Genomic DNA, 27428 nt, shown 5'->3' with positions numbered 1-27428 from the left:
CTACATAGATACAGGCACTTTTTTTGACTTGTGACGAAGAGTCATTGGAGTCTCCACAGGTGTTACCAGGTATGCTGAGTTTCACAGCCAGCTGGGAGACCACTGTGTGCTCTATTCAATGTAACCTCACTGACTGAGGAGCAGGTCTGAGAACCATTCCACTGTGTTTCATTGTTTGGTATAAAAGCAGAGTTCTGTTTCTACCTCGTGTCTTTTTGAAGTTCAATACTGTATTCCTCACAGTTTATAATGCTTCCATTTTGAAAAAGCAAATCAGGGCAGAACTTATAAAATTAATGGTAAAGTCCTCAGGAATGTTGCTGAGAACGAGACCTTGGAGTGCAGGTTCATAGTTCCTTGAAATTGGATTTGCAGGTAGATAGGATAGTGAAGGCGGCATTTGGTATTCTTGCCTTTATTGGTCAGTGCATCGAGTATAGGAATTGGGAGGTCATGTTGTGGCTGTACAGGACATTGATTCGGCCATTTTGGAATTTTGTGTGCAATTCTGGTCTCCTCACTATAGGAAGGATATTGTGACATTTGAAAGAGTTCAGAAAAGATTTACAAGAACATTGAACATTGCCAGGATTGGAGGATTTGAGCTATAGACAAAGGCTGTATAGGTTTGGGTTATTTTCCCTGGAGCATCGGGGGCTGAGAGGTGACCTTATATAGGTTTACAAAATCAGGAAGAGCATGGATAGGGTAAGTAGACAAGGTCTTTACCCTGGGGTGGGGGAGTCCAGAACTAGAGGGCATAGGTTTAAGGTGTGCGAGGGAAACATTTAAAAGGGACCTAAGGAGCAATCTATTCATGCAGACGGTGGTGTATGTATGGAGTGAGCTGCCAGAGGAAGTGGTGCAGGCTGATGCAATTGCCACATTTAAAAGGCATCTGGATGGGCATATGAATAGGAAGGGTTTGGAGGGATATGGGTTAAATGCTGATAAATGGGACTAGATTTATTTAGAATATCTGGCCAACGTAGATGAATTGTACCAAAGGGTCTGTTTCCATCCTGTACATCTCTATGATTTTACACACCAAGCTGTAAATCATTATTATATATAAACTGTACGTTGTCCTTCATAGCAAGAAGATTCAAGTACAGGACCTTACAACAGCCTTAGTGAGACCACACCTGGAGTATTGTGTGTAGTTTTGAACTCTGTATCTGAGGAATGAGCACAGGCTTTGGAAGGAGTGCAACAAAGATTTGCTAGACTGATTTCTGGGATGACAGGACTAACGTATGAAGAAAGACTGGATTAGTTTGGATGGCATTTACTGGAGTTCAGAAGAATGAGGCGGGATCTCAGCGAAACCGATAATATGCTAGCAGGACTGGTCTGGGTAAGCATAAGGACGTTCCTGATGACCAGGGAGTCTAGAATCAAAGCTAACAGTTTAAGAATGTTGGGTAGTCCATTTACAACTGAGATATGAAAACGTTTCTTCCCCAGAGAGTGGAGAGCATGTGGAAATTTTTGCCACAGAAAGTGGCTGAGGCCAAAACATTAAGTGTTTTCAAGAAGGAGTTAGATACAGTTCTTAGGGCTTGAAGTATCAAAGGGTAGTAGGAAAAAGTGGGAACAGGTTTCTGAGTTGGAAGATCAGCCATGATCATACTGAATGTCAGGGCAGGATCAAAGGACTGAATACCTCCTCCTCCTATTTTCTACATTTCTATCTATCAGGAGGAGCACGGGTCCCAATACTGAGCCCCTTGAGATCTCCACCATAAAACATCCTCCACCCTGAAAAATATCCATTTGACAATTATCCTGTCTTTCCAATCACACAGACAATTTGTATTCATGTTGTTAAGTCCCTTTTATTCAGTAAGTTGGAAGTTTCACCACAGGTCTGTTGTGCAGCACTGCATCAAACACCTCCACATCATGACCTCTTGGAAGTCCATGTACATCACATCATCAGCATTATCATCATTAACCCTCTCTGTTAGCTCTTCACAAAACTTAGTTAACACAATTTTCAATTAAGAAATTTAGGTTGGCTGTGTTTAATTAACCCAGCTTTGTCCAGATCACTGTCAATTTTATCCCAGGATATTATTCCTAGACGTTTTCCCACCACCAAACTTAAACGTACTGATCCATCATTGCTGGGCTTATTCTTAGATCCTTTTTAGAACTAGGGTGTAATGTTTATAATTGTCCAGTCCTATAGCACCACCTCAAAATCAAGGAAGACTGAAAGATTATGACCAGTGCTTCTGCAATTCCCATTCTCACTTCCTTCAGTATATTTGGATTCATCTCATTTGGTCTTGGGGCAGACGGTCTATCTGATTTCTCTGCTTTATTAATTTTGAATCCCTCCAGGGACAGGATTTCTCCATGGCCTGAGTACCATCTGCTTCCTTGGTATAGACAGATGCAAGATATTGATTTAATGCCTTAGCTGTATCTTCTGCTTCCATGTATAAAACTCCTTTTCACTCCCAAAAAGCTCAATTTTATTTTACCAGCTATTAATGTGTCCATAGGATGTGAAGATCTGGAAGGCCGCTGGCAGTCTCAGTCTTCTCCTTTCATGTGTCAGTTTGATTTGGAGGGAAAAAGAGACGGCTGAGTGTAATGGGAATGTGTCCACAAGCACTTGGGAAGCATTCATAGTCCTGTCGGCTGGTGTGCCCTCCCAGGGAGAAAGTAGGGAGCCCAGTACCCAAAAAGCATTAGAAAATTATCCGCATAATATTAACAGCCCTTTAGTGCCCATCATATATGTGATTGTGAGGTGGACATGGCTGTACTGTAGCAGAGTTAGAGTCAATGATGGCCCTTTGAGTGTGTGGTTGCTTTGAGAAGATGGTGGCAATCCCCTTGTGGGGTGAAGGAGACCATTCCTCTAATTCCTATGCTGGATCCCATCGTGCTGGTACCTTCTAGAGGTGCCGACCTCCTGCACACCCTCAGCTCAGGCAGCCCATATCTGAAGGGCTCGTTTCACCCCTGAGAGGGAAGAAGGACTCCTTTTCTGGCCCAAATAGGCTAGAGCCTCATTGAGGCAATATGTAAGCATGCAGCTATCTGATGATACTTGATAGACATCTCCAGGAAGTGGTAGGAACGATGTTCACTGTCTGTTCTGGAGCTCTTGGCTTGCAGCGAGGAGACAGCAGGGGCAATAGCACAAAAGATTTACCCTTGAGCTCATGCTGGAATCTGCTGACCATATGAAATTAGCTGAAGAGCAAGAGATTGCCTGAGAATCACAGACTGTGGCAGATGTGATGCCTGCAGCTAAACTTTAACTCCAGAATGAAAAATCCCAGCTGAAGTTTATGTTGCACGTTTGTGTGAATATGTCTATTGTGAACTCCTCTATCCATCTTTATAAAGAAAGCTGACAGTGTAATCCTGATCATTTCAGTCAGGGAATGGGTATTTTTAATTACACATTTGTGTGCTATTCCACAAGACATAGAGATTGAAAGGCATTCATTGTCTTGGATAGGAAACATTTTTATCAACAATTACACAGATTTAATGATAATAATAATTCGATGTGTGCTCAGGATTAGACACAGGATAGAAGGTAACTGTGGCCCAGATTGTTGGTTCAAGGGTATTTGCAAAGCAAAGCCTTTCGGCGTCCTAACACCCCTCTTTATTACTATTTTTACCTCAGCTAAGTGACAATCCATGTTTGAAAGTCAGACCTCATACAATCAATTGCTAAAACACGAGTTCCAAAAGAGCTCAGAGCCTGCACTCTATCCTGATGTCCTTGGAGGGGTTAATCCACAGGAAGACAGCTGTATTATATCTATATGAGACTGGGATAAAGGAAACTTGTAGCTGAATACTTATCAACCAAATTCTCTGTCTGGCTGCTCTTACTTCCTGCTAAGAAGTTCACTGGAACTAAAACTGACATTTACAATTTTCTAACATAAACTCATTTAAAAACTGAAGTTAACAAAAAAAATGTAATTGTTGCTTTGTAGTTATAATTTTTAAGTGTGCTGAGTTCTGATAATATGGGGATGAATTTTACATGGAATCAGATGATTAGGTGCTCACTTGACCCAGCAGTAAAATTGGGTGTAATGGGTCCCCAGGCAATGCCTAAAGGGGAGACGCCATTAACTTGGGCTTACATTAGGGTTGGGGTCTTAGGTTGGCAGATCCATGTGATGGAATGAGAGTTCAGGATTGACAGGGTGGTGGTTGGAGAGGGCAAACATATGATTGGGGGAAGCTGTTAGATGGCTGCCTTTAAAGGTGAAAATATGGCCCACCAACAGGGACCCTCTTATCCTTAGCAGCATGCTCATGTTTGCCTTCTCTGTCATGGGTAAAATACCTGCAGTGGCAGGGGAAGATAGGCATACTACACCATTACTGCAGAGAAAACTGCCATGGAGGGGACAGGGCAGTCGAGTTGAGAAGTATTCCAATCTGACAGACCTCCCTCCTTTAAAATGGTCCTTTCCCTCCATATATTGTTTCCTGGAGGCGTGAGCCTCTAATTATAAGCCTGAGGTGATAACAAAGACGGCAGGTCCTCAGGTTTGTTTTATTCACTCACAAGATGTAGGCGTTGCTTCTTGGCCTAGCAATTATTGCACATCCCTAGTTGCACTTAAGAAAGTGTTAGTCCCTTTGCTTCAGCTTGACCTACAATAGGGAATTCCAGGATTTTGACCGAGTGACTGTGAAAGAACAGCGATATATTTCCAAGTCAGGGTGGTGAGTGGCTTAGAGGGGAATGTGTAGGTGGTGGTGTTCCCATGTATCTCCTGCCCTTGTCCTTCGAGGTGGAGAGAGTGGATGTCGGTGTGGTGCCGATCAAGTGGGCTGCTTTGGATGGTGTCAAGTTTCTTGAGTGTTGTTGGAGCTGCACTCATCCAAGCAAGTGGGAAGTATTCCATCACACTCCTGACTTGTGCCTTGTAGATGGTGAATAGATGTTGAGGAGTCAGGAGATGAAATGCATGCTGCAGTATTCCGAGCCTCTGACCTGCTGTTGTAACCACTGTATTTATCTTGTGAGTCCAATTGAGTTGCTGGTTAATGGTAACCCCAGGGATGTTAATAGTTGAGGATGGGTAAGTTGCAGTTGTAAGTTGTCAGGTTGGAACACCACAGGGTTTAATGACCCTGTTTTGCTCTTGAAAACCGTCAATCCTCACTCCTCCAACCACTCAAATGCTACATCCATGCAGCCTATTCCCTTGTGCACTCTCATATTCCCCCACGTACCCATTTCCAGCTTCTGCAGTCTCTCCACATAACTAACCATGTTAAATCCTACCCTCTCCAAACTGTCTCTGATTTCTAAATTGCACTAGCCTGCAGTACTTAGCACTACTTAATAAACCAAAATGACAGCGTAATATAAACCCAGGCCTAAAATGTAAAATATTAAACAGGGTTCTGGATTCTGAGATGAGACTATATTCCAATAGAAGACTGCATTAGGACTTGCATCCTTATGCATAGTGCTATTGAAGAGCAATCCATACGTAGTACATTTAATAGTTAGCACTCCCAGCACCCAACCTTGCTGATTGGGAGAGAGAAATTAAATGAATGTGGAAGCCAGAATGCTCAGTTTATAGCTCATATCTTTGTTCCTAGCTCTCTGATATGTCTTTCCGCAAAGTGAACTCTCCATTGCTAATGCTGTTGTGTAGAATGTACCTGATAAAGGATGTAGTTTAGCCATTAGCACATCAAAACAATTCTGATCTCAATGATTTCTAATTCACTACAGTTCCTCAATGTACAGCAAGAGTCTTAAAGGAAAAAGCCAAGTGAATGACTATATGTCACATCTGTGGTCTGTGAACAATTCCACGGGAGATCCACCAATGAAACATTTAAAATCGAAATCTAAAATTACTAAATTAGAAAAGTAAAATTCTTTAAAACTTGAATTTGGTTCAGAAACTGGAATTCAGAATCAGAATCTAAAACTTAGAATTCTGAATCCATAGAACCATGGAAAATTTATGGCACAGAAAGAGACCATTCAGAACATTGTGTTTGCGTCAGCTGAAGAGAAACGAGCTGCCTTTTTGAATCCCACCTTCCAGCACCTTCCCTGTAGCCTGACAGGTTACAGCCGTTCAGGTGCATATCCAACTTCCTTTTAAATGAGTTGTGCATTTCTGCCTCTAGCACCAGGCAGTGAATCCCAGGCACCCACCACTCTATGTCCGCTCTAATCCTTCCAGCATTCACCTTAAATCCATGCACCCTGGTAATGGAGCTGTCCTCTGGGGGAGACAGATCTTTGCTGTCTACTTTATCCAAGCCCATCTTAATTTTTTACATGTCAACTAAATCATTCTCAACCTCCTCTTTTAGGGAAAGCAATCCCAACCTATTCAATCTTTCCTCACAGCTTCAATTTTTTATTCCTGGCAACATTCTTATAAATCTCCTGTTTACTCTCTCCAAAGCAGTTATGACCTTGCTGTAATGCAATGACCAGAACTATACACAATTTCCAACAATGGCCTAATCTTCATTTTATACCATTCCTACATTACATCCCATCTATTCTATAGCTTCTCCAATCAAGGAAAGCATTCCATAAGTTTTCTTTAACAACTTGTCTACCAGTCTGAACTTCTTCAAGGACAGATGGATATGCTGTCTAAGGTCTCTCAACTGCTGTCAATATTCTCCTATTTACTGTGTTTTCTGTAGCTTTATTTGCCTTCCTGAAACGCATTAATCACACTAGTCCAGATTGAATTCCATTTGTCACTTTTCCACCCATTCATCTCATTCTGGAGTTGATAGCTATCCTTTTCACTATCAACCACACAGCTAATTTTTGTATCATCTGCAAATTCTTAAAACTGTATTCAAGTCCAAGTCATTATTATAACAATGACAAACAAGCAAGGAGCCAACACTGACACCACTGGAAATCTCTTTCCGTTCATTTAAACCATTCATCAATCACTATCCTCTGTTTCCTATTACTGAGCCAATTTTGGATCCAATTTGCCACAATCCCTTTGTATCCCACGTACTTTTAATTTCTTTGACCAGTTTGCTGTGTGGAACCTTGGTAAATGCCATGCTAAGATCCATGTAGACATCATCCACTGCACTACTTATCACTTCTTATCACTTCCTCAAAAAATTCAACTGAGTTACTAAAACATGACCTTCCCTTAACAAAACCATGCTGACAATCCCAGATTATTCCATGCCTTTCAGAGTGATAGTTTATCCTATCCCTCAGAATAGATTTTAATCACTTGCACCATTGAAGTCATACTGAGCAGCCTAAAATTATTTCGCCTATCCATCGCACCCTTTTAAGACAATGAAATACCATTGTAATGAGAAACTATTCAATTTCATAACAATAAGATAACCAGGAACACATTGCTGGCACAGCCTGATGCTTCCATTAAAACGTAGGAATAATATGTTGTGGTAACGATCCATTCTTCGTTATAGATATCTATCTAAACTATTGACCATTAATGACTGTTTACTATTGCTGGGACTCATACATTGTTAGTCAAAAACATTTGGCAGTTAGTTCAATAATATGATTACTCTGCCATTCTGCTGTGTCGTAACAATAGTTAGTAATTACCTGATTATTTCTACTTACTCAGGCTTCACCCTGGAGACTTGAATCAGAATGTGCTGCTTCACATGACTGAGAAGCTGGGATATAAACGTACTGAGGTGGTAAACACTGTGCTGGCAAACCGAGCTTCACACATCCTTTCCATTTATTTTCTGCTGAACAAGAAGTTGGATTACTATTTTAAAAGTATCCAAGTAAGTAATGATTCGGTGGGTCAGTGTGGACTTGTTGGGCTGAAGGGCCTGTTTCCACACTGTGGGGAATCTAATCTAAATCTAATCTGAGCAGTGAGTTGTCTTTTCAGAAAGAATATTTAAGGTAAGAAGTATTAACTGGCCAGAAATATCTTGCAAATTATTTTAGCGTAAGACATAGCATAGCTAGTTAATACAGTAGTTAATTGAATCACAGACTACACAATCTAACTTTTGAACCACATTCTGCGCTGCGCAATCTCAGATAGTCCTTTGCATTTAACATCAACACTTAAAGGTGGGAAGGCTTACAATAGAATAGGTAGCACTGCCTCAAACACATCCCGGTTCCAGTCCCAGTCTAGAACTTGATAACCAACGAAGGTGTATTCCTAATGCAGTCAAACAGCTGAGTATCCCCTTGTAAATTCCTTCAAAATTTCCCAATGGTGGGTGGGAAGAGCATCTGTCAGCACTGTACAGAGTTTCAAACTGCAACACATGTGAAAGAATATGAAGCCCAGATTCAGATTCCCTGAGTGGAGCTGTAACCCACTCCAACCACTTCAGGGGTAAAGGAAAATTAGCCAAGGCTCCTGCTGTTGTCAGTTATTTTAGTTACCTCTGTGTGTTTGGAGTCTAAAAGTGTGACACTGGAAAAGCACAGCAGGTCAGGCAGCATCTGAGTAGCAGGAGAGTCAATGTTCCTGATGAAGGGCTTCTGCCCGAAATGTCAACTCTCCTCTCCTCGAATGCTGCCTGACCTGCTGTGCTTTTCCAGCACCACACTTTTCAACTCTGATCTCCAGCATTAGTAATCCTCACTTTCTCTGTGTGTTTGGATACTGGTTAAATAAGGTTGAATCATGATACCTCAGCAATACTTTTGTCTGATTATGTGTGAAGTAGGTAGAAAGAAAAATTTGCATTATATATAGCACCTAGCATGACCTCAGTATGTCTTAAAGAGCCTTACACTGGTGAAGTAGTTTCAAAATGTAATCACAATCGTAATATAGAAGATGGAGCAGGCAAATTGTGCACTGAAACACCCCATAAATTACATAATGATATTGCCAGATATTCTGAGGGAGTTCTGAGGAAGGGTCACTGGGCCCAAAACATTAACTCTGGTTTCTCTCCATAGAAGCTGCCAGACCTGCTGAGCGGTCCCAGCAATTTCTGTTTTTGTTTCTGATTTCCAGCATTGACAGTTCTTTCAGTTTTTATTTTGCCAGATATTCTGTTTTACTGATGTTGAGTTGAGGGATAGTGAATTCTTTATATCATATTCTCAAATTATCATTCTAGAGTATGACATTTTAATTCGATTATTCCTTAAATTCATTCATCAAAAGAGGAAACTCCAGGGTTCAAGATTGTAAACATGACCAACAAAACACTGACCATGTAAACTTTTCCCTCTTCCCCTCCAGTTATGTTTGTATTAAAGTAATGACAATTTGACCGCTCCTCCTATGTGTGTTTGTTGAGTCATGCAGACACACATCAATGAAAACATCTGTAGTATCTTGTTTGTGCTTTTGCACTTGCAATTATTAATGTCAGTATTTACTGGCTGTTTTCAGATTAGTTGTGAGTGCCCTTTTTTTATAAGCATGCCTTTCCTCATAACAGAGCTGAAAATGTGTTGCTGGAAAAGCGCAGCAGGTCAGGCAGCATCCAAGGAGCAGGAGAATCGACGTTTCGAGCATGAGCCCTTCCTCAGGCTCATGCCCGAAACGTCGATTCTCCTGCTTCTTGGATACTGCCTGACCTGCTGCGCTTTTCCAGCAACACATTTTCAGCTCTGATCTCCAGCATCTGCAGTCCTCACTTTCTCCTTTCCTCATAACAGACTTTTGCAATACATTATACTCTAGTGTTATTGTTAATAAACCTTCAGAAAATATAAAATGTTAGTGAATATGAGACTGATAAACATCTGCATAATCTCTTGTTCAGACAGCATGTATCGGCCATAGCTTTAAGAGGCGTGGTTGGAAGTATAGTCAGGTTCATAGTCAGACAGTACAAATGTTAATTTAACTCATATTCTGATGAGGTTCTAAAACTAGAGAGGTGCTCTGTATCACTAATCACATCCTTACTTGTTGTTCTCAGTCACTCTTTCCTCAGCAGTTACTGCTAAAGCCAAGAAACAACTAAAAGACTGAGTAAAGGAAACCATTGAAATCATTCCAAGTTCTTCGCAACTGTTTTTTAAACAAGACCCTGAGAGTGATTCATAGTTAATGACACACAATTACTTTGTTGATCTTCAGTAGAAAATGTTTGAATACACGTTTTAAAAACAACATTAATTCAATACAACAAAATATTCTCAACTACTCATAAGAAAGGAAAGGGATGTTTTCCTGGGTCTTGGTCCAGTTGATCAGAACGTCCTGGCACAGATCCAAGGAGATTGCTTCTGCAAAGTACATTTTTAAGTAAATAGGTATTAGAGGAAGATGGATTGTGTTGAAGAACTTAATGCCTTTTTCACAGACACGCTCATTGCTTTACTTTGCCAAACAAATGGAGGAAATCTTCTCCCAATATTCTTATATTAACCCTATTTTTCTTTCATTATAGAAACGAGACTTTGCAAATGGTATTTGCTACAAGAATCTGCTGCATCAGTCTGATAAGTACAGGCTCAAGGGAATACAGGAGGTAAAACGTCTACAGGTTTATCTGTTCATTTTCTTTGTCTGTGTTTATTTCTATAGGCATTCACAATTTCCATTTACATCTACATTACTACTTTTGACTAAAGGTGTTAGTCTGGACTGATCTACCTTGAACAGAAAATACCTAATTTTGTTTTGATTTCAGTAATCTACTATCTGAAAGTTATTACATTTGGAATTCCTTAAACAGTTGTTTTCAGTTTTAGGAAATGTAATGTTTTAGTTATATTGGGAAACCTCTTCTCAGTATTGCTGAGGCTGCCAGTGCTGTGAATCACTGCAGGGAATAGAAAGCACTCAAGCTGCGTGGAGTCAGAGGAATGAGTGCCCCTTATTGTCAATCACTGACAAATTTGGTAGCCTCCTGAAGTGCCCGTCAATGCTACAAATGCAGCGTAGACAACAACTGCAATTCCATCAAATGTAACATAATTTTTTTTCCCAGAGACAGTCTAATGTTCAACCACTTTTGTAACCAAATTAGCAAAACAAAAATCATTTAATGTAATTTTTGGAGAACTTGCATTATGTTGTCCATTTGGACAGAGTCCACTTCACAGATCTGACAAGTGTGACGAGGAAACAGAGTATTAGTTCACATGTTTTTTAAGATTCCTTTTATAATGAATAACATTATATCATAAAAATAAATAGAGATAAAGTAAAAAAATTAATAGTAAGGGGCTGGTAGCAATAAAAATTAGAATAGAATGGATCAGTCAAATAACTGTACCCACAAAGCATGATACTTAGTGTACATACAGATGAATATAGTGTTATATCTAATAAACATACTGGCAATTGTTAAAAATGTGCAGTATGTACAAAAGGCTACAAATGCGCTGAATTTGAGTCAAATCTACCATGCCTGAAATAGGTGGAGATTCAGTGATTTTGTTGTAAGTTGTAATACCCCTTCCTATTGTGTATGACTGATGGCGTAGCTGCCTTGATGAAAGGCCTTTACAATCAAACTGTAAGCAGTACTGTATAACTTTCCAATCTGACTTGTAAGTATGATTTTATTAAAAATGTTTGCATGTCTAAGATTGTACTTACTAAAACCCTTGCTTTTCTCAGAATACAAGTGTTTCAATTGCCAAAGCCCTTGAATTTGGTCTCCCAAACACTCTGTCAAGGGGTGGCACAGTGGCTCAGTGGTTAGCACTGCTGCCTCGCAGCACCAGGGACACGGGTTCAATTCCTGTATTGGTTGACTGTCTGTGTGGAGTTTGCATGTTCTCTGTGTGGCTTTCCTCCAGGTGCTTCAGTTTCCTCCAAAGATGTGCTGGTCAGGTGAATTGGCCATGCTAAATTGTTTGTTGTGTTAGCCAAGGGTAAATATAGGGTAGGGGAATGGAGCTGGGTGGGTTACTCTTCAGAGGGTCAGTGTGGACTTGTTGGGCCAAAGGGCCTGTTTCCATACTGTAAGTAATCTAAAAAAGATTGATTATTTGCGTTTTACTTGTCAGTCATATTTTAGAAATCATGAATTGGACTCATTAGTACCTGGTAGCATGTTGCGCTCTGACCATTGTGATTACAAGGATGAGTTGGGTCTTACATATATCTGATTAATATTTACAAATCTGTTGCAAGGTTACACCACATGATCACCAGCAATTTCGCTCCTATGTTCTCACCACTGGTCACCCAGCATGTCCATTCTTGTAGTCGATCCCCTTCCCACGGCAACAGGAACTTGAACAAATTCTTCTTTTCCTAATCAGATGATCCATGACTGTAAGTCAAACTGCCTTTCTCATGCTACAAGAGTACTGTAACCAACAAATTAAACCAAAGCAGAATTTTTTTCTGCTCCCTTTTTTTTGTTCCCTGAGTTGTTTACAGTAATGTGCCCAGGAGAGAATTCCATTCTTGTATTCTATTCGATTCTTAGATATTCTAGCACAACCCAGATTGGTCGGGAAAGCTGATTGCTCTCTGCAAGAGTTGGCAGTTTTCTCTCAATTTTGAGGCAACACCAAAATTATGACAGGCATGTATAGCTGCACTTTCCAGGATATTAATGCCAAGAGGGTGTAGTAGAAAGGACTGAGTGCCATAAAGAGACTTTTTGAAGACTCCTGCATAGCTCATAATTAATTGTTTTTTGTTGTTTTTGGAAACAATTCAACCCTTATTGTTTTGCTATGCTATTTGCTCCATCTGTTGAGATGAAAACTGTCCCCTATCAGCTTTAGGTAGAATTTATAGGTGCTTACAAAAAGCTGTCTTTTACTTGCTTCGCTGAGTAGACTGCTCCTTTTGTCCAGTCACCATCGAGTTTGCCTGAAGCAGTGCAGCAAACAGTTTGCAGCTGCTCTTCAGTCGGGGTATTTCTGTTTTTAAGCATTTGGCCTGAAGAGTCAACTCTTTCGTTTGCTCTGCAGTCTCCTCAAATATTTATGGGATTTCTATAAAGAGCAGCTGTACTGTAGTTTCATGTTCCTGTGCTTTAAATCCCATCTCCAGTGCTTTAGATAAATATCCTAAAAGGAACTGTTTCGTCTCTTCGGCTGGATTGTCTGGAGCCTCTGAAAGCAAACCCGGCTTTTCCTAATAGCTAAATCCACACTAAAATCAGGCACAAGTGGGGGTGTGCTGAGACTGATGTGCTGTAATTACGAACACACATGCTAATCTAGATAACTAGTACAACCAGACCAACAGCTTTCAAAGAAAAGCTGACAGAGGCCACAGAAAACTGGCAATTCGAGAATGGCCCTGATAACAAGCCTGTGACATTTGAAAACAAGTAGTTATGCAGGATTGTAACTTAACACTGGGTGTGTCCAGCATTCTTTCAGTTGTATGGGAGAAGAATAAAACAAATTAAATTAAGACTTGAAAGGGAATTACAGATGTTGAAATAGGTCCAGGGACATGTTCCTGTGGAAAGTATTGAATTTTGCATTGAAAATAATGCATTTGAATTCATTTTATACTTTGCAATTGATTAATTGATGGTCTTAAAAGAAAGAAATAACATAATGACATTCAAACTTTTAATCAAGAGCTAAACTAGCATTTCACCAAAATTAAACAGCCATTTGTCAAAATTAATGTCTCTTTCAGAGAAGTATTGTTATCTTCTGGTCTGAATTTAGAGAGACACTGCACCAATTCTCTAGCGCTTCCTCTTTATAAATGTCATCTTCTCTCAAACCTTCCATTAATTCATCACAATGCTTATCTCCCTAAAATTACTAAAATGCTACATCTGCTCAACATTACTATATCAATGTGAAAGTTGGAATATCAGCAAGACACTGAAAACTAAACTAAATACTGCAGAGCAATAAAATCGACGTTTCGGGCAAAAGCCCTTCATCAGGAGTAAAGGCAGAGAGCCTGAAGTGTGAAGAGATAAGCTAGGGGAGGGTGGGGGTGGGGAGAAAGGCAGCCTGCCTTGAAGAAGTTTTCCTCCTCTCTCTACAAGAATCTCAGGGAGTCCCTCTCCCACTGCAAATCTATGCTACTTTCTCCCCACCCTCACCCTCCTCTAGCTTATCTCTCCACACTTCAGGCTCTGCCTTTATTCCTGATGAAGGGCTTTTGCCCGAAACATCGATTTTACTGCTCCTCGGATGCTGCCTGAACTGCTGTGCTCTTCCAGCACCACTAATCCAGAATCTGGTTTCCAGCATCTGCAGTCATTGTTTTTACCTAAATACTGCAGAGGCATACTTTCTGAGACATATGATGGACATTCGTCAGATAACATCCATAACTAATGACATTTTGAGGGCAGTAAATCCATGGGATTAGTTTGAGCAGATGTTCACTTAGAAATATAGAAGGTAGGAGCAGGAGCAGGCCATTTAACCCCTTGAGCCTGCTGCACTTTTCAATATGATCATGACTGATCAATGCATTCAATACCCTAATCTTGTCCTCCCCCAATATCGCTTTATCCCTTTAGCTACAAGAGCTATATCTACCTCCTTTTTGAAAACACATGTTATGGCCTCAACCACTTTCTATGCTAGTGAGCTCCACAGACTCACCACTCTTTTGGCGAAGAAATTTCTCCTTATCTCAGTCCTAAACTATTTACCCCTTATCCCTAAAATATGACCTCTGGTTCAAACTCCCCCACCATTGGGAACATCCTCTCTGCATATAACCTGTCTAGTCCTGCTGGAATCTTTCAGGTTTCTATGAGATTTTCCCTTCTTCTAAACTCGAGTGAATATATTTGAATTTGAATTGAATTTATTGTCATGTGTACTGAGGCACAGTGAAAACCTTTGTCTTGCGAGCAATACAGGCAGATCACAGAGTTAAATAGCATAGATAAGTAAATAATAGGTAAACAGTGACAAAAACAAAAACACAAGTATAGGTGAATGTTAAGAGTTTGTGAGTCCATTCAGTATCCTAACAACAGTAGGGTAGAAACTGTTATGAAACCGGCTGGTGCGTGTGTTCAGGCTTCTGTACCTTCTCCCCGATGGTAGAGGTTGTCGAGAAGCGTTGCCAGGGTGGAATGGATCTTTGAGAATGCTGTTGGCCTTTCCTGGACAGCGGGCCTGGTAGATGGATTCCTTTAGAAGGGAGGTTGGCCTTTGTGATTGTCCAGGCTGAGTTCACCACTCTCTGTAACCGCCTCCGATCTTGAATGGTACAGTTGCCATACCAGGTAGTGATACATCCAGACAAAATGCTCTCGATGGTGCACCTATAAATATTGGCAAGGGTATTTGCTGTCATGCTGAATTTCCTCAGCTGCCTGAGGAAGAAGAGACATTGTTGGGCCTTTGTAATCAGTGCATCCACATGAAGAATCCAAGAAAGTTTGTTGTGGATGACCACTCCCAGGAGCTTGACACTCTCCACTCATTCCACCTCTGTGCTGTTAATGTGTAGGGGGGCATGAACAGCATCCTGCTGAAAGTCACTAATGGGTTCCGTAGTTTTGTCGGCATTGAGAGTGAGGTTGTTCTCAGTGCACCATTTTTCCAGGTGTTCCACATCCCGTCTGTAGTCTGTTTCGTCGCCATCTGAGATTCAATCGACTATGGTGGTGTCATCAGCGAACTTGTAAATGGCAATAGTCTGATATTTGATGACACAGTCATGGGTATACAGTGAGTAGATAATGGGGCTGAGTACACACCCCTGGGGGGCTCTGGTGTTGAATGTTAGTGAGGATGAAATATTGACCCCAATCTTCACCTGTGGGTCAGGAAACTGCGGATCCAGTTGCAGAGAGTGGGGCTTAGTCCGAGATCACTAAGTTTAGTAATCAGTCTCGCGGTGATAGTAGTGTTGAAGGCTGAACTGTAGTCAATTAATATAATCTTAAGCAATCCAATCTCTCCTCATGCATCAGTCCTGCCATCCCAGCAATCAATTTGCCTGCATTCCGTCTACAGCAAGAACTTAGATAAGGAGACTAAGACTGTACACAATATTTCAGGTGTAGCATCACCAATGCCATGCATAATCACAGCAAGACATCCTTGCTCCTGGACTTGAATTTTCTTTTCAAAGTCAATATACAGTTTGCTTTCTACACTGCCTCTGCACCTGCACATTTACATTCATCAACTGGTGCACTAGGACACCCAAGAATCGATGAAGACTCCCCCTTTTCAATTTACAGCTATTCAAATAATAATCTCCCTCCCTATTTTTGCGACCAAAGTGAATAACTTTGTGTTTGTCCACATTATACTGCATCTGCGTTGTATTTTTTTAAGTTACTCAGCCTGTCCATTATAACATCACTGCACCCTCCCCACAGCTCACCCTCCCACCCAGCTATGCGTCATCTACAAATTTAGAGATATTACATTTAGTTCCCTTATCTAAATCATTAACATATACTGTGAAGAGACAACTAAAGTCCTTTAGCTCACACTTATGAAAATTGGTAGTGAATGGTGAACTTGAACAGAGCAAGAGGAAGACAATGAGAAAATACACTGATTGTTTAAGAACCAATGTAAGTATAACATTTAAGAACAATATCATTGCTGGCTGCAGGGCCTGTGGAAGAAAAACTGGGCTTCCCATCCCACTCTTACTTATAATCCAGGTTAAAGTTGAGCTTCTTTGCTTGATGCTGGAGTTAGTCACCAGCAGTTCATGTTGATCTCTTCCTATATCACTCCCACCACCTGATATAATAATGTAGGAAAATACACAACTTCTTGTTTGATGGCTGCTGTAGTCAGGGCGATGCTGCTGTTCTTGACATTCTGGCACAACTTGCCCACAATGCAGCATTCCTGGGAGGAAGTTAAGACAGGTCTTAGTGCTTGAACTTGGATTGCCATTGTTGGTCTGAAGGTGGTGGCTACTAAGTAGCAATTGAGGCTTTCTACATGAAAACATTGGAAACATCTCCACAGTGCTTTTGATTTAGACTTGTCTTGAAACTCGTTCTGCCAAGCATTACCTGGATAAATTGTTTTGTAAATATTTCTCCTAATTTACCCATACATGCTTAATTAATATAATTGGACAGTGTGTGTATCTCTTTATACCAGTTACTCTTTTTTCACGCAATAATTTGAAAGCTAATATGCCCTTTTTAAATGACAACTCAACAACTTTATGACAGTGCTAGCATTAAAAATTGCTGTCTTTTGAGAAGTTCCCAAAGGACTGCCATCATACTTTCATGGTACAGCCATTCTGTTATCTCAAGACAGCTGCCAAATATCTGGACATTTTATCCTTGGCCAGCTCTTCCCCACTGTGTTGCCTCTCTGATCTTCATGTGACACAGACAGTGTAGCTTTCACTCCATCATCTGTGCTCCATTATCAGACCTCTCCTGTACATTACATTCTTTTATGTTCTCCTTGTTTTCTATGTATATTTTGCTCTGCACAGCCCTCAACTATGAAACAGAGCCTCTAATACTTCATGTAATTTTACTTGCATTGATAACTTTTTTAAGATAAGTGTTAAAATAATCTCACATTTGTGTCTCTTCTATTTTCTGTTTCTTTGCTACTTCTTTTACAAATCCCATGGGCAATCTTCAGGATGCCTTCAATTGTAAGATTCAGGAAAAGCTCGATGGGTAAAAACAACGCCTCTCAAGTTTAAGCATTGCTGCCATGCTGTTACATCCCAGAATAATGTTGCTCTGGTAACATCAACCATTAAACTGCTGCACAATCCTGAACAAAGGAAAATCTGCTGTGATCTTCAGAAATTCATGCTAGTTGCACTATTCCAAGATCTTAAAAATCTAAAACTCTTACTTGGGGATGAGGAATATGGGGACATGCCTTCCACAAATGTATAATGTCCTGCAAATTTCATTTTTATTTAAGGGATATTTTATATAACTTTCATCTCCATAGGAAAAGAAGCCCAAGAATCCAGAAAGAGGAGTGGAGTTTTTCCAAAAAACATCTGTGAGAAAAGCAGAGAGAGGCTCTAAAGCTTTAAATCCCAGTAAAACTGTGCTGAAGGAGAAAAAGGTTCCCGAATCTGAGAGAGGTAAGCCTATTGCAGTGAGATCATGATGTTCATGTTAAGTTATAAATCCAGTCTCTGATGATATGGAGACAGGAAGGTCTGGGTCCATAATCCAGCAGAAATTTAAAAGCTCATTGGACAAGCATGGACTAATAAAGGAAACTTTATCATGCTGACTAACTTGATCTCATTTTTTGATGAGGTAACAAAGAATGTGAATGAATGCACTGCATCTGTACATAAACTTTCAAAAGGTGTTTGATAAAATACCATGTATGAGGCTGTCAACATAACGGAAATCCAAATAAGGGGAATACAGATTGGATACAAAATTGCCTATGGGATAGCAATCAAAGAATGGTGGTGTATTTCAATCTTCAGAGTTTGAGTTCTAAGAGCACTGGTGGTCCTTGGTACATGCTGATTACCTAGACTTGTAGGTACAGAACACAGTTTTGAAAATTGAATCTGAAACAAAACTTAAGAATGTAACAAATGGTGAGTAAGTTATTAAGAGACTCGAAGAGCATGTAGGTTGGTGGAAAGGGAAAGCACAACAAATGAAGTTCAACATAGAAATATAAGAGATAATACATACTGGGAGGAAGACTGAGGAGGCACAATATGTCTTAGGAATACTCAAATGTGCGTGACTCATTGAAGGTGGGGATATGAGTTCTCAGACTTTTTAAATAAAAGCATGGCCTGGATTTTCACATTCAAAGTGAGTTTGGAAAATCAGGAAATGTCTTGGCTTGCATTACTCACCTTGGGAAAACTTCCCTGAGTGACAGGAACTTTGTTCTGGAGAGGGTTGCTGGGGTTGTGGTGGTGACTTGGTCATATAAAAACCTTCTGTTTTGGGAAAGCCCATTCAACACCATGTAAATCCCTTCAACTACTTCCTCCCTCATAAAAATAATCATTTTTATTGGTAACTCCACATTCAATCCTTCAACAAACTCTTCAATCTGTTAATCACAATTGAGTTTACAAGTGGCTTCTTTCCTTTCCCCACTGCCTACTGTGATTATGCTAAATTGTCAACATTTGTCAAGCAGTAATAATGGTATAATGATAGCAGCTAGAGTGATGCCAACAAACAGCAATTGAAATGGATGTAAGTTTGCTCGCTGAGCTGGAGGGTTCGTTTTCAGACATTTTGTCACCATACTAGGTAACATCATCAGTGAGCCTCTGTTACAGTTTAGATAAGATTAAACTAGATTACTTACAGTGTGGAAACAGGCCCTTCGGCCCAACATGTCCACACCGACCCGCCGAAGCGCAACCCACCCAGACCCATTCCCTTACATTTACCCCTTCACCTAAAACTATAGGCAATTTAGCATGGCCAATTCACCTAACCTGCACATTTTTGGATTGTGGGAGGAAATCGGAGCACGCGGAGGAAACCCACGCAGACACGAGGAGAATGTGCAAACTCCACACAGAGAGTTGCCTGAGGCAGGAATTGAACACGGGTCTCTGCTGCTGTGAGGCAGCAGTGCTAACCACTGTGTCTTGCAAGGTTTTTCTTATACAAATCTACTGTGCAAGAACTGTATAAACACCACATTGGACAAACAGGCAGAAAACTAGCCACCAGGATACGTGAACATCAACTAGCCACCAAAAGACATGACCCATTCTCACTAGTATCTTTACTAGATGAGGAAGAACACCACTTCGACTGGGACAACGCATCCATCCTCGGACAAGCCAAACAGAGACACCCGCGAGAATTCCTAGAAGCATGGTCCTCCAACTAGAACTCTGTCAACAAACACATTGACTTGGATCCCATTTACCCTGAGAAAAAGAACAGAAAATGACATCACCACAGGAAATGACATCACTGACCCAACGAACCCTAAATATATATATAAAAAGCAGGCCATACAACCAGTGCTTCACCGGAAGGTGAATAATGATGTTACCTAGTATGGTGATGAAACGTCTGAAAACGAACCCTCCAGCACAATGAGCAAACCTACATCCAGAACCTCAACCTGAGCTACAAATCTTCTCAACACCCGCTAGCAATTGAAATTGCAGCTACATATTCATTAATAAAAACCAAAAAAACTGCGGATGCTGTTAATCAGAAACAAAAACAGTAATTGCTGGAAAAGCTCAACAGGTCCAACAGCATCTGTGAAGAGAAATCAGAATTAATGTCACGAGTCCGGTAACCCTTCCTCAGTTCAAGGGAAGGGTTACTGGATCAGGAACGTTAAATCTGATTTTTCCTCACAGGTGCTGCCAGACCTGCTGAGCTTTTCTAGCAAATTCTATTTTTGTTTGTGCCATATGGATGAGAATGGAGTAGTGTTGGTTTAATTGTCTTCAGATTGGTTCCACAGGTCAGCGCAACATCGAGGGCCAAAGGGCCTGTACTGCACTGTAATGTTCTACGTTTTATATATTCTTTTCTACTCACAGACAAAAGAGGGCTTCTTAAGTTTTATTTCTAAAAAACTAGACTCCTCAACAATCCAAGAGAAACAGCCCAAGCATTCTATCTGGATGCATGGTGTGGTATGGGCATCTACTTTTCCCAAGAATGCAAGAAACTACAGACAATTACGAACACAGCCCGGTCCATCACGCAAACTAGCCTTACTCCGTGTGTAATTCCCACTGCCCTGGTAGAGCAACCAACCTAATAAGAGACCCCTCTCAACCCAGTTATACTCTCTTCCACCCTCTTCCATCAGGAGAAAATTTTCAAGTTTGAATACATTCAAGAACAGCTTCTTCCCTGCTATTATCAGACTTTTGGATGGACTTCTCAAATATTAATATTGAGCTCTCACTCTACATCTTCTCTGCAGCACTGTACTCTGCACTCTGCTATCTTGATGCACTTTGTATGGTACGAGCTGCCTGTATAGCATGCAAAACAACACGTTTCACTGTATCCTGTGGCAATGATAAATCAAACTCAAACTAAAGAAAAAGGGTGGGACCATCAATCCTGTGAGTGCTAGATATCGAGGGATGTACAGCTTTGGATTAAGAGAAAAAGAGAGGCTTATGAGGACTCAAGAAGAGGCCATAGAGAAGTATAGAATGTGCAAGAGCGAACTGAAAAAATAAATTACGAGAAGGGAAAGGGGAGATGAAAGGATACTGGCAGGAAAACTAGAGAAAAATCCTAAGTTGCAGGTAAGTTAAAGGCAAAAAGATAACAAGGAGGGTCCATGAACGACCACAGCAGTAATTTGTGCATGGAGCCAGAGGATATAAAGTAGGGTGCTCAATGAATACTTTGGGTCAGTATTCACTGGTGAGAGGGACGATATGCACATAGGATGTCTGTGATACAATTAGAGAAATTAGCATAGACAGAGGAGATTCTGAATAGTCTGGCAGGCTTAAAAGTAGGTAAGTCTACAAACCAGGTGAAATAATTTTCAGGTTTTTAAGTGAGGCATGCGAGGAAATAGGGGAACTGGCATTAATTTTCAATTTCCCACTGGCCACAGGAAAGGAGCCAGAGGACTGAGGACAGCCAATGTGGTACCATTATTCAAGAAGGGAGCAAGGGATAAACCATGAAACTATAGGTCAGTCAGTGTAACCTCAGTGGTGAGGAAGGGATTGGAAGCAATTCTGATGGACGTAATTAATCTGTATTCGGAGAGGCATGGTTTTGTTAAGGGGCGGTCATGTCTGACCAACTTGCTGGAATGTTTCAAAGAGATAATCAGGTGTGTAGATGAGAATAATGTTTTTGGTATATTCTAATTAGACTTCAGCAAGGCTTTTGATAAGGTTTCACATGGGAACAAAGGCAAGAGCCCATGGAATCCAAGGAAATTTAGCAAGTTGGATCCACAATTGGCTGAGTAGCAGGAAGCAGAGGATGTTTGAAGGGTATTTTTCTGATTGGAATTCTGTGTCCAGTTGGGTCCCATAGGGGTCCAGCTCTGTGAAGAGTCATCTAGACTTGAAATGTTAGCTTGCTGTCTCTCTATGATTCTGCCTGATGCGCTGTGATTTTCAGCAATTGATTGTTTTCAGGGTCCCATAGGGATGCTGTTTTGTGGTTTATATAAATAATTGATTTCCATTTCAGCAATGAATTTTAAAAATAAGTAGTGTCTATAAAAGTACTAAGCATTCAAACAATGATGAGAGTGTCATTACATCGTTGTGGGCGGCATGGTGGCCCAGTGGTTAGCACTGCTGCCTCACAGCGCCAGAGACCCGGGTTCAATTCCCGCCTCAGGCGACTGACTGTGTGGAGTTTGCACATTCTCCCTGTGTCTGCGTGGGTTTCCTCTGGGTGCTCTGGTTTCCTCCCACAGTCCAAAATTGTGCAGGTCAGGTGAATTGGCCATGCTAAATTGCCTGTAGTGTTAGGTGCAGGGCTAAATGTAGGGGAATGGGTCTGGGTGGGTTGTGCTTCGGCGGGTCGGTGTGGACTTGTTGGGCCGAAGGGCCTGTTTCCACACTGTCAGTAATCTAATCTTGAAATGAGGGAGTTATCACTGCAAAATATCTGAATTCTTTCACTGTATGTTGTATTTTGATTGCAAAATTATTGAGAGAAGAAGCTGTTTCAAGTGTCATTGCTGTGAGGAAGTCTCAAACTTTTATGTTAACCTTCTGTCTACAGGGCTGATTCTGGAACCTTACCTTCCTATAGCTACGCCAGCAGGTGAAGCTAGAGCCAGCAAGAATGGATGTGTCAGCTCACAATCCTTAGAGTATTTGGAAATGAATTGTCCTCTCCCCAGAACCCCTATGCCTATCAGACAACATGGCTGTCAGCCAGTAGAAACAGTGAGCACAAAACAAGGGGCAAAGGGCATATATCCCATTGTGAACAGTAAATATCCTACCTGCAAGGGGCAAGATCAAATTGAACTAATTTCTCAGCAGAAAGCCATGGGACCTTCTGGGATTTTGTCTTACTCATCCACTGAACAGACTGCAGCTTCAATTCAGCAGCATGGGTGTTTAAGGTCCATGAAAACACTGAGTCATCCTAGTCACACCATTCCAACGCATGAAGAAAAGAAAGACCTTATGGGATCCCAGATGGTGTCCCAAATTCCATCTGTTTCCAATAATGCAAGATCCATTGAAATGGGCAATCCTTATCTGGTTAAAAGCAGGGGCAAGTTTCCAATGATGGGCATTGGTCAGATGCTGAGAAAACGGAATCAAACGATACAATTAAAAATGGACAGACCCAAAGAAACATGTTGTCCTGAGTTTCCCACATCAGATATTATACAGAAGATGCTGTGTACTTCTGGTAGTCTGGAACCCCAGTGCTGATTTCATTTGTCAACCAGAATTAAATGTTGATGTAACTTATCTCAAAGAGACACACATCGAGTTTGCAGAATTGTTCACTATATTTTTCCATGAGTATTTCTTCGTAAAGTTTCTCAGGAACATATCTTGAAAATATTTAATCTAAATTTAGAATGCAAAGCTAGTTTGAATGGCGCAAGGCCAAATGTTTGTTCACGTATCTGTATAATTTGAAACAGCAAAAGTTAATTGATTCTGTGAATAATAACAGCATGAAAACCTTTGTAAAAAAAAATTGTTCGTTGGATCATTTTCATCTGAGAATTGTGAACTTTTCAACTGATGCTCAATTTTTTGACATTGTAGACAGCCACTCATCAAAGGGCTGAAGGTATTATACTTGAAAAACATTTAGATTGTGTTTTTATTCCATATATGTGCTATTAGAGTCATAGAGATGTACAGCATGGAAACAGACCCTTCGGTCCAACCCGTCCATGCCGACCAGATATTCCAACCCAATCTAGTCCCACCTGCCAGCACCCGGCCCATATCCCTCCAAACCCTTCCTATTCATATACCCATCCAAATGCCTCTTAAATGTTGCAATTGTACCAGCCTCCACCACATCCTCTGGCAGCTCATTCCATACACGTACCACCCTCTGCGTGAAAAAGTTGCCCCTTAGGTCTCTTTTATATCTTTCCCCTCTCACCCTAAACCTATGCCCTCTAGTTCTGGAGTCCCTGACCCCAGGGAAAAGTCTTTGCCTATTTATCCTATCCATGCCCCTCATAATTTTGTAAACCTCTATAAGGTCACCCCTCAGCCTCCGACGCTCCAAGGAAAACAGTCCCAGCCTGTTCAGCCTCTCCCTGTAGCTCAGATCCTCCAACCCTAGCAACATCCTTGTAAATCTTTTCTGAATCCTTTCAAGTTTCACAACATCTTTCCGATAAGAAGGAGACCAGAATTGCACGCAATATTCCACAGTGGCCTAACCAATGTCCTGTACAGCCGCAACATGACCTCCCAACTCCTGTACTCAATACTCTAACCAATAAAGGAAAGCATACCAAACGCCTTCTTCACTATGCTATCTACCTGCGACTCCACTTTCAAGGAGCTATGAACCTGCATTCTAAGGACTCTTTGTTCAGCAACACTCCGTAGGACCTTAGCATTAAGTGTATAAGTCCTGCTAAGATTTGTTTTCCCAAAATGCAGCACCTCGCATTTATCTGAATTAAACTCCATCTGCCAACTCTCAGCCTATTGGCCCATCTGGTCCAGATCCTGTTGTAATCTGAGGTAACCCTCTTCGCTGTCCATTACACCTTCAATTTTGGTGTCATCTGCAAACTTACTAACTGTACTTCTTATGCTCGCATCCAAATCATTTATGTAAATGACAAAAAGTAGAGGGCCCAGCACCGATCCTTGTGGCACTCCACTGGTCACAGGCCTCCAGTCTGAAAAACAACCCTCCACCACCACCCTCTGTCTTCTACCTTTGAGCCAGTTCTGTATCCAAATAGCTAGTTTTCCCTGTATTCCATGAGATCTAACCTTGCTAATCAGTCTCCCATGGTGAACCTTGTCGAACGCCTTACTGAAGTCCATATGGATCACATCTGCTGCTCTGCCCTCATCAATCTTCTTTGTTACTTCATCAAAAACTCAATCAAGTTTGTGAGACATGATTTCCCATGCACAAGGCCATGTTGACTATCCAGAATCAGTCCTTGCCTTTCCAAATACTGTCCCTCAGGATTCCCTCCAACAACGTGCCAACCATTGAGGTCAGGCTCACTGGGCTATAGTTCCCTGGCTTGTCCTTACCACCCTTCTATTCTTTTACTGAATCTAAATTGTCAGCATTCTTCTGAAGCAATTATGTATTCTAGGCATTCTTTTGTTAGAAGGTGAGACATTTAACAAAAAAACTGAAGAGATCATGAAATCTAGCAAATACCATGAGAAATTGGCATATACTATTTAATGCTGACTATTGTTTGCAATTTTATATATATATGTAATATATAAAAGCAATATCCTTGATTTAAAATTCTTTGCATTGTTTAAAAAATTTTTTCTTTTAACATCATACAAGGCATTTTATTAAAAAACAAATTAACCCCTTTTTTGCCGGAATTGTGTATAAATTTACATTTAGAGGTTGTAGAATGGAATATTACAAAGATATGTTCAAATGTTTAGTTGATTTTATTAGCTAGTATAGAACTATCTATGCATAGTTTGGCAATCACACTCTCAGTAATATTTCTCTGAGAAGCCAGTCGATATTTACTGGTCTAAGAACTTTTTTAAAAATCTTTTTTTATTAGAAATTTAACATTTTAACAAGTTTACAAAAATAAACAAACCTCTTAAGTACAAACATTAATATACAATTACATCAAATATACAATAGCCAAAATTTAACAACAGAAAAAAAATACCAAAAAAAAACAAAACTCAACTATCTACTAATCCAACCTACAACTAACCAGAGTGTACATTTAAGTCTCTTATATGCTCGGAATGTATTAACACAAAATGTAATAAAACCCGTATTCGTGCGGGATTCCTCTCCCAAGGGGCCCCAGACCAGCCAGGTTTGCAATCCCAATTAAATAAAAGCCCTCGTTAGGGTAGCCGAAATATCTGTATTTATGTAATTCAAGAAGGGCTGCCATATTTTATAAAATAATTCGGTCTTTTGGTGCACCATATTGGTAAGGAAGTCAAGGGGAATACATTCCATAATTAATCTGTGCCAATTTGAAAGTCCAGGGGTTCCCTCAGCCACCCAGTTCACCAAAATATTTTTCCTTGCACAGAAAGAGAGAATAGAAAATAGTTTCTTCCCGTGCATATCCAGGGAGGGAAGGTTCGAAAAGCCCAAAAGGAGAGATACAGGGTCCAGTTTAATTTCCGTTCCTGAAATTTCTGTCAGGGTACTTGCTACTTTAGTCCAATATCTACGGATCTTATGACAGGTCCATAGGCAATGTATAAGAGTGCCCACTTCTATCTTACATTTAGGACACATTGGAGATGATCCTGCCTTAAATTTTGCTAATCGAACCGGTGCTATATGGGCCCTATGAAGTATCTTCAGCTGGATAGCCTGGGTTCTGTTACAGATAGTAATTTTTCTAGTGTTTTCCCAAATATCATTCCACATTTCTATAGAGATTTCTAGTCCCAAATCCTGATCCCATGTTTTAAGCACATTATCCATATCTCTCGATACTTCATCATGTAGTAAATGATAGATAGTACTGACGGAAGATACCCCCACTGGTCGTAGGACTCTATATTCTCTATCTGATTTATAAAGACTATCTATTAACGTAGTCTTCTTCTGTATATAATCTCGAATTTGGAAATATCGAAAGAGGTCTCCATTAGGTAATCCGAATTTCTGACACAGCTGTTCAAAAGACATCAGGACCCCATCTTTAAATAGGTCCCCTAGACATGAGATACCCCTGGATCTCCAGAGTTTAAAAGTGGCAGCTGTAAACCCCGGTTGGAATCCCCATGCTCCCACTATCGGTGCATAGGGGGATGTTTTATGTGAATTACCCTCATTTTGCCGCATTATATTCCAAGCCTTAATTGTATTTAGTATTATAAGGTTTTTACAGTGATCTGTAATGATTTTCCTCTTGTCTGAAAATAAAAGGTTAATAAGTGGGTATTTTACTTGCATTAATCCTTTTATGATCATGGGTCAGAATACCTGTACTTTCCTTGATAGACGCAATAGTTTGAGGGGCCTTTTTCTCCTTTGCAAGAAATGCTAAGTATCTACCCGGTTTGTCGCCGTATTCGTATATCCTTTGTTTTGCAAATAGTATTTCCCTCTTAGCCGTTTGGGTAAGCGTAGTATTTAGAGCTGTCCTAAGAGCCGTAATCCTTTGCAATTTAATAATAGAAGATCTATCAGTGTATGCTGTTTCAGCTGCTTTTAAGCGAGCTTCAAGCAGATGCTGTTGTTCTCTCTTCAATTTTTTCTGGGTCGCTGAGTAGGAGATGATCAAACCTCGCGTGTAAGCTTTGATGGTCTCCCACATCATTGATGGGTTGCTAGCCGTACCTGAATTAATTTCTAAAAAAGTTTTAAATTCTTGAGAAAAGTACTTTACAAATTTACTGTCTTTCATTAGGAAGGGGTCCATACGCCAATGCCGAGGGGATGTCCCGTCGTTC

General features: G+C 40.6%; 1 protein-coding gene across 2 annotated transcripts in view; it reads left to right on the top strand.

The window, feature by feature from the left end:
• The window catches only part of hunk (hormonally up-regulated Neu-associated kinase), a 72809-nt gene extending 45902 nt beyond the window's left edge, over positions 1-26907 (top strand). For both annotated transcript variants that reach the window (XM_072585495.1, XM_072585496.1), the window contains 4 exons: positions 7623-7791; positions 10390-10470; positions 17816-17954; positions 22561-26907. In XM_072585495.1, coding sequence (XP_072441596.1) covers positions 7623-7791; positions 10390-10470; positions 17816-17954; positions 22561-23228 — 1057 coding nt within the window. In that variant the 3' untranslated portion in view covers positions 23229-26907. The remainder of the gene's footprint in view (positions 1-7622; positions 7792-10389; positions 10471-17815; positions 17955-22560) is intronic.
• Positions 26908-27428: the final 521 nt, after the last annotated feature.

The sequence above is a fragment of the Chiloscyllium punctatum genome, chromosome 15 (genome assembly GCF_047496795.1).
Source record: "Chiloscyllium punctatum isolate Juve2018m chromosome 15, sChiPun1.3, whole genome shotgun sequence".
NCBI lineage: Eukaryota > Metazoa > Chordata > Chondrichthyes > Orectolobiformes > Hemiscylliidae > Chiloscyllium > Chiloscyllium punctatum.
The sequence above is the reverse complement of the archived record's forward strand: the minus strand, read 5'-3'. Positions and strand labels throughout refer to the sequence as shown.